This window comes from Scyliorhinus canicula, chromosome 7 (assembly GCF_902713615.1).
Source record: "Scyliorhinus canicula chromosome 7, sScyCan1.1, whole genome shotgun sequence".
In the NCBI taxonomy this organism is placed as follows: domain Eukaryota; kingdom Metazoa; phylum Chordata; class Chondrichthyes; order Carcharhiniformes; family Scyliorhinidae; genus Scyliorhinus; species Scyliorhinus canicula.
The window spans coordinates 116,713,883-116,726,212 of record NC_052152.1 but is presented as its reverse complement, the minus strand read 5'-3'; the positions used below and the strand labels follow the sequence as shown (position 1 = coordinate 116,726,212).

Here is a 12,330-nt window from a genome sequence, read left to right as displayed (position 1 = left end):
GACTCATCACTAAATAGCCCAGCCGGGGTGAGTGTCTCTGCGATGATGGAGGGTGTTGGAGACAGCTGTGGCGTTGTGATGTGCGCATCCTCAGAGTCCGAATCCATGGTCCCCTGGTGTTACCCATCCGCTCAGTGAGTCCCGTCTCATGGGTGACGGGGGCTTCTGGCTGCTCCCTTCATCGCTGCGTCTCAGAAGCCTGCGTTGCGGAACACGCACGAGACGCGGGCGTCGTCTGAGTTTAGCTGCACGTCTCTCCCACCCTGGGGGGGCCTGGAGGCGTGGCAAGCCAGAGGGGCCGGTCGCTCCCTTTCCCGTGGCCGCTCTGGGGTATCCTGCGGGCGTTGCAAGCCAGAGGCCCCCGTCGCACCTGAACCTGGACACCCCTACCCAGGACACTGCCACCCATGAGGTCATGCGTGCCACCCAGGCCGAAACCGAACGGGTGGCGTCCGCGGTGGAGGCAATGGGTGCAACGGTGTCCGACATGGTTCGCAGTATGCAAGGTCTGGGGCTGTCCATGCATGCGGCATCCGTGGCCCAGGACGTGGCTTCCCTCTCACAGGAAGCCATGAGCCAGACCCAACGGCAGATGGCAGAAGCGCTCAAAGTTGTGGCCCTGTCTCAGCAGGCCATGGCGCAGTCTCTGCAGGCAACGGCCCAGTCTCAGCAAGCCATCGCTGAGGGCATCGGTGCCATTGTCCATCAGCTCGCCGGCGTCGCCAAAAACCAAACAGGGATGGCCGGAGAATAACGAAAGCTCATAAAACCATGGCATCCCGCAGGCGCCAGCCATTCCCCGAGGTGGGCGGCGGGATTTGCAGAACGCCGACTTATGGCGGGTGGGAGAATTCAGGAAGTGGCGGGAGCGGGATTCTCGGCGGCCCCGGGCGATTCTCTGACCCTGCGTGGGGTCGGAGAATTTCGCCCCTGAATTGACTCCCAATATGGAAAAAACTCAATTTCGAAATCCACTTTCTCAAATCCCTTCATGGCCTCTCCCCTCTCTGTAATCTCCTCCAGCACCACAACCCTCAGCGATCTCTGGACTCCTCCAATTCTAACCTCTCGTAAATCCCTGATTTTCATCCCTCCTCCATTATCAGCCATGATTTCAGCCTTGTAGGCCCCAAGCTCTGGAACTTCCTCCCGAAATCTCTCTCCTGCTCTAAGCGTTCCTTACAACCTACCTTCTGGCCAAGCCTTTATTCAGCTGTCCTAATATCATCTTCTGTGACTGGTGTTAAATTTTGTTTGAAAACACTCCTGTGGAGTACTTTGAAACTCTTTAAGCTGTGAAAGGTATGAAATAAATGTTGGTGTTGGTGCAGACTATAAAAGTGGTGAACCTGGATAATACCTGAGTAAAAGCACTTGAAATACTATAACACAGTTCAGGGTTACACACTATAAGATGTTGAGGCACTAATGTACTTAACGGCCAAATTATATTTCAACATGAAAACTGGCCTACTTGAAAGCCATTTGTCTGATAGGGTTTTCACTTGCATCTTCAACGGCTAAGAAAGCAAATGGTTCCTTCATCTTAATGGGTTCATCCTCGTTAAATCTCTGTTCTGTGAACTTACAATGGTAAAGATACCCGCCATCATAACCAGCCTGAAAAAATACACATTAGAGAATGTCAATAAGAGTAAAGTGCAATAGCCCAAGAAGCACAATTACTGCCCCCAGCATTCCCAGTGTTACCCAGAAGCACAGCCTCACGCCAATGTCGATATTTACTCCTTTTTGCAGGAGCCTCTGAACTGTTCCTCCATTGGACCATCAGGGATCCTGCAATCAAACAAAGTGAGCAAAGAAGCAGAATGCTATTCCCAGAAAATTTAGTTGTCTCCCTGAGGGAGGATAATGTCCCTTTCCAGTCTGTGTCCAAGAGTATATCCCATTTTCAAGGATCACCTCACCATGCTCCACATTGAGAAATGGTTTGACAAAGCCATTTCTTGCAACCAGCCAATATCAGAACCGTTGAGTAAAAGCACTCACCCAATAACGCAAAGTTCAATCAACTCCATGTCGCGATGCACAACGACCTGCCCATTCAAAACTACCCAGACCAAAACATGGTATGCAGAGAAGGTCATTAAAGCAGAAGGATATAAAGTGGAAACGTCGGTAAAAACTTGCTGATGTCCAGGTCAATACACACAGAGCTCCTTAGACATTGCAGTGTAACATCTGAGAGAACAATGAATGAAAAAGCTGGTAGTCCTCAAGCCCATAGGTGTTGAGGGGGTCATAGTAATATAAGCCCCCAAGGTATATCTCTTAGAGGGACCAGGGGAGAAACGCACACTAGGATCATCACAATGACAATCCAGAACATTAGTATCCCCGAAGGATAGGAAGTCATCTCATTCATCCTACAGTTGGACAGCAGGAGAAACAAAGTAGTGCGGCTGAGGAACTGAGTGCAAACCTGAGAGTTTGGTGAATGGGAGTTTAAAGTTTTAATCTTGTTCTTGCAAAATTTAGTATAGTCTGAAATTAGCAGCAGCAGACTAAGGGGGTGATTTACTGGCCTTGTTGCGCCTGACTTGGTGACACGACCAGGCCATTGAATTTCACGAGAGGCCTCTCTTCAGATTCACCCCTTGTGAGACATCTTAGAGTCATAGATGTTTACAATATGGCCGATCGCCCAGGTGGTCTATGCTGTCCAGTTTCTATCACTAAGCTAGTCCCACTTTCCTGCATACGCCTTATGAGACTCATCCAAACTTCACAAGATGTTGTGATCTGGATCTCGTCCAGCCATTCGGCTCATTTAAATATGTCTGCGCCGTGTTCTCCCAGGGCCCGAGAACTAATGGCCTCCTCAGCGAGGCCAGGATCCGGTATTGTTTAGTACTGGTCCACACAGATCTGGACTAGGCATAACGGCACCCGGGGCAATGGGAGGGGGGGTGCTTCCCAGGCCATTGGAGACACCTGGATGGTCGGGGGGCGGGCAGGATGGCCCCAGGCTCTCCCTCTGGCATCCGGTCTTTGTTCTACCAGTCTGGCACATTGGCACTGTTACCCAGACATAGGCTGGCAGGGGCATTGCACCAGCACCAGGGGCATCGAAGGCCATGAAACGTTTTGGCCTGAATTACTTTCTGATAGCGAATTCCACAGATTCACCACTCTCTGGGTGAAGAAATTTCTCCTCCCTCAGTCCGAAAAGGTTTACCCCTTATCCTCAAACTATGACCCCTAGTTCTGGACTCCCGCAGCATCAGAAACATTCTTTCTGAAGTTACCCTCTCTAATCCTCTTAGAATTTTCTAAGTTACTATGAATCCCTTCTCATTCTTCAAACTCCAATATAATGCTAACCGATTCAGTCTCTCCTCATATGACAGTCCCGCCATTCCAGGAATCAGCCTCGTAAATCTTCGCTCAACTCCCTCCATAGCAAGAACACCCTTCCTCAGATGACACCAAAACTGCACCCAATACTCCAGGTGTGGCCTCATCAATGCCCTGTACCGGCGCTGAGGTCCCAGGTTCGATCCCGACTCTGGGTCACTGTCCGTGTGGAGTTTGCACATTCTCCCCGTGTTTGCGTGGGTTTCGCCCCCACAACCCAAAAATATGCAGAGTAGGTGGATTGGCCACAATAAATTGCCCCTTAATTGTAAAAAATAATTGGGTAATCTAAATTTTTTTATTTTTAAATCAATGCCCTGTACAATTGCAGTAAAACATCTCTATTTCTTGCACCTCTCGCTATGAAGGCCAACATACCATTTGCTTTCTTTACTGCCTGCTGTACCTGCACGCTTACTTTCAGCGACTGATATGCAAGGACATCAAGGTCTCGCTGAGTATCCACCTCTCTGAATTTACACCAATTCAAATCATAATGCTTTCATATTTTTGCAACCGAAACGGATAGCTAGAAGCCAGTTAATGGGGTTTGAGGGTGGTTGGTGGGCCAAGCAGGCAGGGGCTAGGGTTTCCCCTGGAACAGATAATAATAGTAACAATAATAATAATAAGAATCTTTACCACAGGAAGTAGTTGATGCCATTCTTGTGATCCTCCTCTGGACTCTTTCCAAGGCCAGCACATCCTTCCTTAGATGCAGGGCCCAAAACTGCTCACAAAAGTCCAAATGGGGTCTGACCTCAGCCTTATACAGCCTCAGAAGAACATCCCGGGTCTTGTATTCTAGCCCTCTTGGCATGAATGCTAACATTGCATTTGCCTTCTTAACTGCCAACTGAACCTGCACATTAACCTTAAGAGAATCATGAACAAGGACTCCCAAGTCCCTTTGTGCTTCTGATTTTCTAAGCATTTCCCCATTTAGAAAATAGTCTATGCCTAAGTTCCTCCTTCCAAAGTGCATAACCTCACACTTTTCCACATTGTATTTCATTTGCCACTTCATTGCCCACTCTTTTCGGCTGTCCAAATCCTTCTGCAACTCCCTTACTTCCTCAATACTATCTGCCCCTCTACAGATCTTTGTATCATCTGCAAACTTAGCAACAATGCCTTCAGTTCCTTCTTCCAGATCATTAATGTATATTGTGAAAAGTTGTGGTCCCAGCACAGACCCCTGAGGCACACCACTAGTCACCGGCTGCCAACCTAAAAAATACCCTTTTATCCCACTCTCTGCCTTCTGCCAGTCAGCCAATTCTCTATCCATGCCAGGATCTTACCCTTAACACCATGGGCTCTTAACTTATTTAACAGTCTCCTATGAGGCACCTTGTCAAAGACCTTTTGGAAGTCTGAATAAATCACGTCCACTGGTTCTCCTTTGTCTAACTTCCTTGTTACCTCCTCAAAGAACTCTAACAGATTTGTCAGACATGACCTCCCTTTGACAAAGCCCTGCTGACTCAGTCCTATTTTACCATGCACTTCCAAGTACTCCACGATCTGATCTTTAATAACCACTCTAAAATATCACCAATGACCGAAGTAAGGCTAAACGGCCTATAATTTCCCATCTTCCGCCTCTCACCCTTCTTAAACAATGGTGTTACATTCACCACTTTCCAGTCCTCTGGGACCCTTCCTGCCTCCAGTGATTCATGAAAGATCACCACCAATATCTCTACAATCTCCTCAGCTATCTCTTTTCGGACCCTGTGATGTAGTCCATCTGGTCCACGTGACTTATCCACCTTCAGATTTTTCAGTTTCCCCAGAACCTTCTCCTTGGTGATGGCCACTGCACTCACCTCTGCCCCTGATTCTCCTGGAGCTCTGGCATCCCACTGGTGTCTTCCACCGTGAAGACTGATGCAAAGTAATTATTCAGTTCATCTGCCATTTCTTTGTTTCCTATTATTACTTCTCCAGCCAATGTCCAATGTTTTCCAGTGCCAATGTCTATTTTTGCCTCTCTTACCTTTTATATCTTCCTATCTTCTTTTACATTACTAGCTAGCTTGCACTCATATTTCATCTTCTCTCACCTTATTGATTTTTTATTTGTCCTCTGCTCACTTTCCTCTGGCTTCCCACTAATCCTTGCCACTTTGTATGCTTTTTATTTTGCTTTTCTGCTGTCCTTGACTTCCCTCATCAACCATGGATGGCTTGTCCTGCCCTCAGCTTGTTTCCTCTTCCTTGGGATGAATTTCTGCTGTGCATCCCGAATAACTCCCAATAACTCCTGCCATTGCTGTTCCACTGTCTTCCCTGCTAGGCTCCTTTTCCAATCAACTTTGGCCAGTTCCTCCCTCATGTCTTTGTAGTTACCCTGATTTAATTGTAGTACCGTTACTTCTGATTACCAATAGATCCACTATCTCTGCTGCCACCTCCTTTCACACCCTAGGATGTAGGGCATCAGGCCCCAGGCCCGGGGGCATTGTCTCCCTTCAATCGCAATAGTTTGCTGAGTACTGTTTCCCTATTGATGCTGATTATTCTAAGTTCCACCCTGTCTATTATCTCTGAATTGCCCACTGCTAAAGGAATGGTACTTGTATCCTCTACCTTGAAAACTGAGGCAAAATATTGATTAAGCATCTCTGCCATTTCTGTGTTCCGCACTACTAACTCTCCGGTTTCATCTTCCAAGGGACCACCATTCCCCTCAGCGACTCTTCCCTTTTATGTACTTATGGAAGCTTTTGCTATCCTTCTTGATATTTGGCACTAGTTTTCTTTTGTAATTTACCTTCACTCTTTTTATTACATTTGTTTATGTTTCAAAGTTTCCCTCTTCCAGCCTGCCCCTGGCTTTTGCAACATTGTCTACCTTAAATTTTGTCTTTATATTGTCCTTGACCTCTTTGTTTAGCCATGGATGTTTTTTACCCCTCTTACTGTAAATCTCCTCTGCACGCTCTTTGAGGCCTTTCTCAATACCTAAATGTTTAATTATTGGGCATCGAAGACCGTAGAAATTTGTTTGTCTCTTAGTTTGTTGGAACTTACGACAGACAGCCAGAATTCCCCTGGTTCTGAGTAGAAACCACAAAGTATGGCATTTGGTTCGGGAGGAATGTAGATCATTGGGAGTGGCTCCTCTTCCTCCTCTTCCTCCTCCTCTTCATCTTCTTCCTCCTCCTCAGTAGCCAATTCTGGATTCTCTTCTGCCATTTCCTTCTTTTCTTGCAGCCTTTCTTGCTTTTCTTTCTCTTTTTGATCCTTTATCTTCTGCCTCCGACTTATCTCTGCATTTCTCTGCCACAACAAAGCAGACATAATTGTATTAGAGTCATAGAATCACACAGCACAGAGAAGGCCCAGAAATAAATCCATTGCGTCTGTGCTGGTGAAAAACAACCCTTCTAATCCCATTTTCCAGCACTTGTATGCCCTGGGATCGCAGGTGTACATTTTAAATACTTCTTAAATGTTATGAGGGTCTCTGCCTCCACCACCCTTTCAGGCAACGAATTCCAAACTCCCACCACTCTCTGGGTAAAAATGTTTTTCCTTACACCCCTTTAAAACCTCCTGCCCTTACCTTAAATCTATGGCCCCTGGTCATTTATCCCTCTACCAAGGGGAAAAGCTGTTTCTGTCTATTCTATCTATGCCCCTCATAATTTTATACATCTCAATCATGTCCCCCCCTCAGTCTCCTCTGCTCCAAAGAAAACAATCCATGTCTATCCAATCTCTCGTCAAAACTAACACTCTCCAGCCCAGGCAACATCTGGTAAATCTCCTCTGCACCCTTTCTGGTGCTGTCGTATCCCTCCTGTAGTGTGGATTCCAGATTGTGATTAGAAACAATTACAGTCTCAGTTCATCACCAAACAATAACACCCTTGGCTCAGTTTTCACTCTGTTTCACTTACAAAGTCCATTACTATTTGTCCGAAAGACTTGATGGTGAGTCGACCCAATGGCCCCAATACATTTAGGCGACATCAGGGACTCATTTTGCTTCTTATTTTTTGTTTCCCACATCACAGTTGAATAAATTGACAGATTGGCTGACTGGGTGGCAAGGAAGCCAGCAGCAGGAATCTACAATTGGGGACCTTTAGAAAATGGTGCCTCACAATGATGATTGTGGGGTGGCCATTAGTTGGGGAATGGGGGACAGAGGGGAAGTGCAACCACAGCCAGGAGAAGGGGCATTCACAATTTGCTTGAGAGGGACAGGGAAAGATTTTTTGGCTATCCTGGCTCAGAACAATATTATAAAAAAACACTCACCTGGCAATTTGTCAAATGACCTTTGGAGATCAAATACATTACATCTAGTGGTTCCCCTTTATCCACTCTGCTTGTTAAATCCTCAAGAACTCAAATCAATTTGTCAAGTACACTTACAGGCTACTCCATTTTCCTATTTGCTGCTGAGTTTCCTGAGATGGAATATTATATCAGGCGTCCAATTACACTGTGGAGCTGAATGGAATAATAACGTGATCTTGATGGCCTGCATCCTAGGGTCTGAAACTAAGTGAATGCGGGGATTGTGGATTTAATCTTCCAAAATTCCCTCAAATCTGGAAAGGCTCAAACAGATTAGAAAATCTATTTGAGAAAGAGGGTGATGGAAAGCAGGTAACCTTCGGCCAGATAGCTAACAACTGCCACTGAGAAAATGGTGGAATCCATTATTAAGCAGTAACAGGGTATTTAAACAAAAATATAGTACAATCAAACAGGATCAACACGGTTTAGTGGAAGGGAAAGTGTGCTTGACAAATTGATTTGAGTTCTTGAGGATTTAACAAGCAGGGTGGATAAAGGGGAACCACTAGATGTAAAGTATTTGATCTCCAACGGGTATTTGATATATTGCCATCTAATAGGTTATTGCACAAGATCAGAGTTCATATTGTTGAGATTAATATATTATTAACATGGATATAGGGTTGGCTAACTAACAGGAAATAGAGGGTTGAATTTTACCCGAGGTGCGGGGTTCTCAACATCCTGGTAAAAAGTGGGTCCTGAGCCCGGCAATGAGAGCTAGTCAGAAATTTTATGACAGGTAACCTCCTAATTGATTGTGTGTGTGCCTGACAGCTGGCAGGTTCCTCATGCTGCCAGTCCAATCAGAAGGCAGACAGCTCTGAATTGGGCTTTGATGTACCATCAATTCGACTCAAGACACATTTAGGATCCGAATAGTGGCTTTAATCTGCTAGTTGTTAGCCCGGTGGTCGACTACAGAGAATGGCCGACCGCGGGAACTCTGGGTACTTATACCCCGCCTCAGAGGCGGGGCCTACTTGCCTCTCGACCAATTGGAGAGCAGTCACATGACTAGTCCCAACCAATCGGACGAGAGGCACATGACCAGCCAGAGCCAATGGGAAGCCAGTGTTCTGCACCAATGGCAGTGCTCATATCCATACCACCATATTCACCCCTTGTGGAGAAAGAAGGGGGGGGGTATTAAGTGGGAGAGAGGGGGGTAAGTGGGAGAGAGGGGGGTAAGTGGGAGAGAGGGGGGTAAGTGGGAGAGAGGGGATAAGTGGGAGAGAGGGGGGTAAGTGGGAGAGAGGGGGGTAAGTGGGAGGGGGGGTAAGTGGGAGAGGGGGGGTAAGTGGGAGGGTAAGTGGGAGAGAGGGGGGGTAAGTGGGAGAGAAGGGGGAGGGGTCCGAGGACTGGTGGTATGAGCAGCGAAAATTGATAGGGGTGAGCTGCCCACTAGCTCGTGGCAAAACAATACTACTACTAGTAATAACGACAGAATAATACAAAATGTCCAAATGAAGTCCCATGGCTGCATCAGATGGAGACGATCAGCCTGTCGGGTGCCCGTGGTGTTCTGGAGGACCGTCGCAGTGGAGCCAGTGACGTCGGGCCGATGGTCGTCCTTGCCTCCGGGAGCGTTGGTTGTAGATGTTTCTCCGTACCCCGGGCCGGTGGTGGAGACGCTTTAATCGGGGAAGAGGGGGCATGTGCGCGGGGGGGCGCTGGGGGGAATTGGGGTTGGGGGGGGGTGTTGGTGTAGGGGAAGAAGGCCGCACGCCGGCGGGTGCCAGGTCCCGGAGCGAGACCGTATCCTGCTGACTGTCGGGATACTCCACATATGCATACTGCGGGTTGGCGTGGAGTAACTAAACTCGCTCAACCAACGGGTCGGACTTGTGCACCCGCACATGCTCCAGAGCAAGATGGGCACGGGGGTGGCCAGCCAGGTTGGGAGAGGGGATCCTGAGGACGACTTCCTGGGGAAAACAAGAAGGCGTTCATGGGGTGTTTGATTAGTGGTAGTACAGAGGAGAGACCGGATTGAATGCAGGGCGTCGGGAATGACTTCTTGCCAACGGGGAATAGGGAGATCTCTGGACCGTAGGGCCAGCAGGATGGTCTTCCAAATGGTGCCATTCTCCCGCTCGACCTGACCGTTACCCCGGGGGTTATAACTGGTCGTCCTGCTAGAGGCTATGCCCCTGCTGAGCAGGAACTGACGCAGTTCGTCACTCATAAAAGAGGACCCCCGGTCGTTTGTACGCGGGGTAACCGAACAGGGAGAAGATGGATAGGAGAGCCTTTATGACGGTTGTTGTGGTCATGTCGGGGCAGGGAATGGTGAAAGGGAATCGAGAGTATTCGTCGATAACACTCAAGAAATAAGTGTTACGGTTGTTGGAGGGGAGGGGACCCTTGAAGTCTACACTGAGACATTCAAAGGGGCAGGATGCCTTGATCAGATGCGCTCGTTCGGGGGGTAAAAGTGCGGTTTGCACTCGGCGCAGACGTGGCAGTCCCTGGTGACTGTCCTGACTTCCTCGACGGAGAAGGGCAGGTTGCGGGTCTTAATAAAATGGTAAAAACGGGTGACCCCTGGATGGCAGAGGTCCAAGTGGAGGAAGCGGAGGTGGTCAATCTGCGCGCTGGCGCAGGTACCGCGGGATAGGGCATCGGAAGGCTCGTTGAGCTTCCCAGGACGATACAAGATATCGTAGTTGTACGTGGACAACTCGATCCGCCACGCAAGATCTTGTCGTTCTTGATCTTGCCCCTCTGTGCATTGTCGAACATGAAAGCTACTGACCGTTGGTCTGTGAGGAGGGTAAACCTCCTGCCGGCCAGATAGTGCCTCCAGTATCGCACAGCTTCGACTATGGCCTGTGACGCCTTTTCCACCGAGGAATGGCGGATTTTGGAAGTGTGGAGGGTTTGTGAAAAGAAGGCCACGGGTCTGCCCGCTTGGTTCAGGGTGGCCGCCAGAGCTACGTTAGACGCGTCGCTCTCGACCTGGAATGGGAGGGACTCGTCGATAGCATGCAGAGTGGCCTTTGCGATATCCGCTTTGATGCGGCTAAAGGCCTGGCGGGCCTCCATCGACAGGGGAAAGGAGGTGGACTGGGTGAGGGGGCGGGGTTTGTCGGCGTAGTTGGGGACCCACTGGACGTAGTATGAGAAGAAGCCCAGATAGCGTTTGAGGGATTTGGGGAAAGGGAGTTCCATCAGGGGGCGCATGCATTCGGGATCAGGGCCTATCACTCCGTTACGCACTACGTAGCCAAGGATGGCTAGACGGTCAGTGCTAAACACGCACTTATCCTTATTTTAAGTTAAATTAAGGAGTTTTGCGGTTGGGAGGAATTTTTGGAGGTTGATGTTGTGGTCCTGCTGGTCGTGGCCGCAGATGGTGACGTTATCGAGATACGGGAAGGTGGCCCGTAAACCTTGCTCGTCGACCATTCGGTCCATCTCCCATTGGAAGACCGAGACTCCATTTGTGACACCGAATGGAACCCTGAGTAAGTGGTAGAGGCGCCCATCTGCCTCAAACGCGGTATACTTTCGGTCATTCACGCGAATGGGGAGCTGGTGGTAGGCGGACTTAAGGTCCACCGTGGAGAAGACTTTGTACTTCGCGATCCTGTTAACCAGGTCGGAAATACTGGGCAGAGGATACGCGTCCAGCTGTGTAAACCTGTTGATGGTCTGACTGTAATCGATGACCATCCGGTTTTTCTCCCCAGTCCGAACTACCAGCACTTGGGCTCGCCAGGGACTGTTGCTGGCCTCGATAATTCCTTCCTTAAGGAGCCTCTGGACCTCGGACCCGATGAAGGTCCGGTCCTGGGCACTGTATCGTCTGCTCCGAGTGGCGACAGGTTTACAATCTGGGGTGAGATTAGCAAACAAGGAAGGGGGGTCCACTTTGAGGGACGCGAGGCTGCAAACAGTAAGAGGGGGAATAGGGCCGCCGAATTGAAAGGTCAAGCTCTGCAGGTTGCACTGGAAGTCCAGGCCCAGGAGTGCCGGAGCGCATAGAAGGGGGAGAATGAGGAGTTTGAAATTTTTGAAAACCCTCCCCTGGACTGTGAGGTCCGCTATGCAGCACCCGGTGATTTGAACGGAATGCGAACCTGAGGCCAATTCAATTTTATGTTTAACTGGGTGGATGGGGAGCGCGCAGCGTCTTACCGTGTCGGGGTGGACAAAACTTTCCGTGCTCCCGGAGTCCAGCAGGCACCTTGTTTTGTGTCCGTTGAGCTGAACCATTGTTGTAGTCTTGGCGAGCGTGCGTGGTCGCGACTGGTCGAGCTTGATGGAAGCCAGTCGTGGTGAGAGTTCCAGATCCTCTTCGGTGGCAGAGTAGTCACTTGCAGGGCCTTCCGAGTTGGTCCAAGATGGCGGCGCCCAGGACCCACACGTGGAGTCGGGGTCCCAAGATGGCGGCGCCCAGGACCCGCACGTGGAGTCGGGGCCCCAAGATGGCAGCACCCATGGCCCGCACATGGCGTCCGGGGCCCAAGATGGCGGCGCCCGTGGGAGCCTCGTGGCGGCTGGGGGCAGTGTCAGCGGCCTCTGGTGGGGCAGCTGGGGGCGCGGGTTGGGAAGACCGTGGGGCCATTGCGGGGGCCGGGAGGCGGGCCGGAGAGGTTGATGCGCGGCGTGGGGCCCTGGGGGGGG

At 49.6% G+C, this 12,330-nt stretch overlaps 1 protein-coding gene across 1 annotated transcript in view; it reads right to left on the bottom strand.

Annotated features, from left to right (window-relative positions):
- Positions 1 to 12,330, bottom strand: part of LOC119969120 (cilia- and flagella-associated protein 44) — a 338,226-nt gene that overhangs the window by 185,073 nt on the left and 140,823 nt on the right. Inside the window, exons 15-16 of the mRNA XM_038802337.1 lie at positions 6,418 to 6,666; positions 1,475 to 1,620 (exon numbers count right to left, since the gene is read on the bottom strand). Of these exons, the coding sequence (XP_038658265.1) occupies positions 1,475 to 1,620; positions 6,418 to 6,666 (395 nt within the window). The remainder of the gene's footprint in view (positions 1 to 1,474; positions 1,621 to 6,417; positions 6,667 to 12,330) is intronic.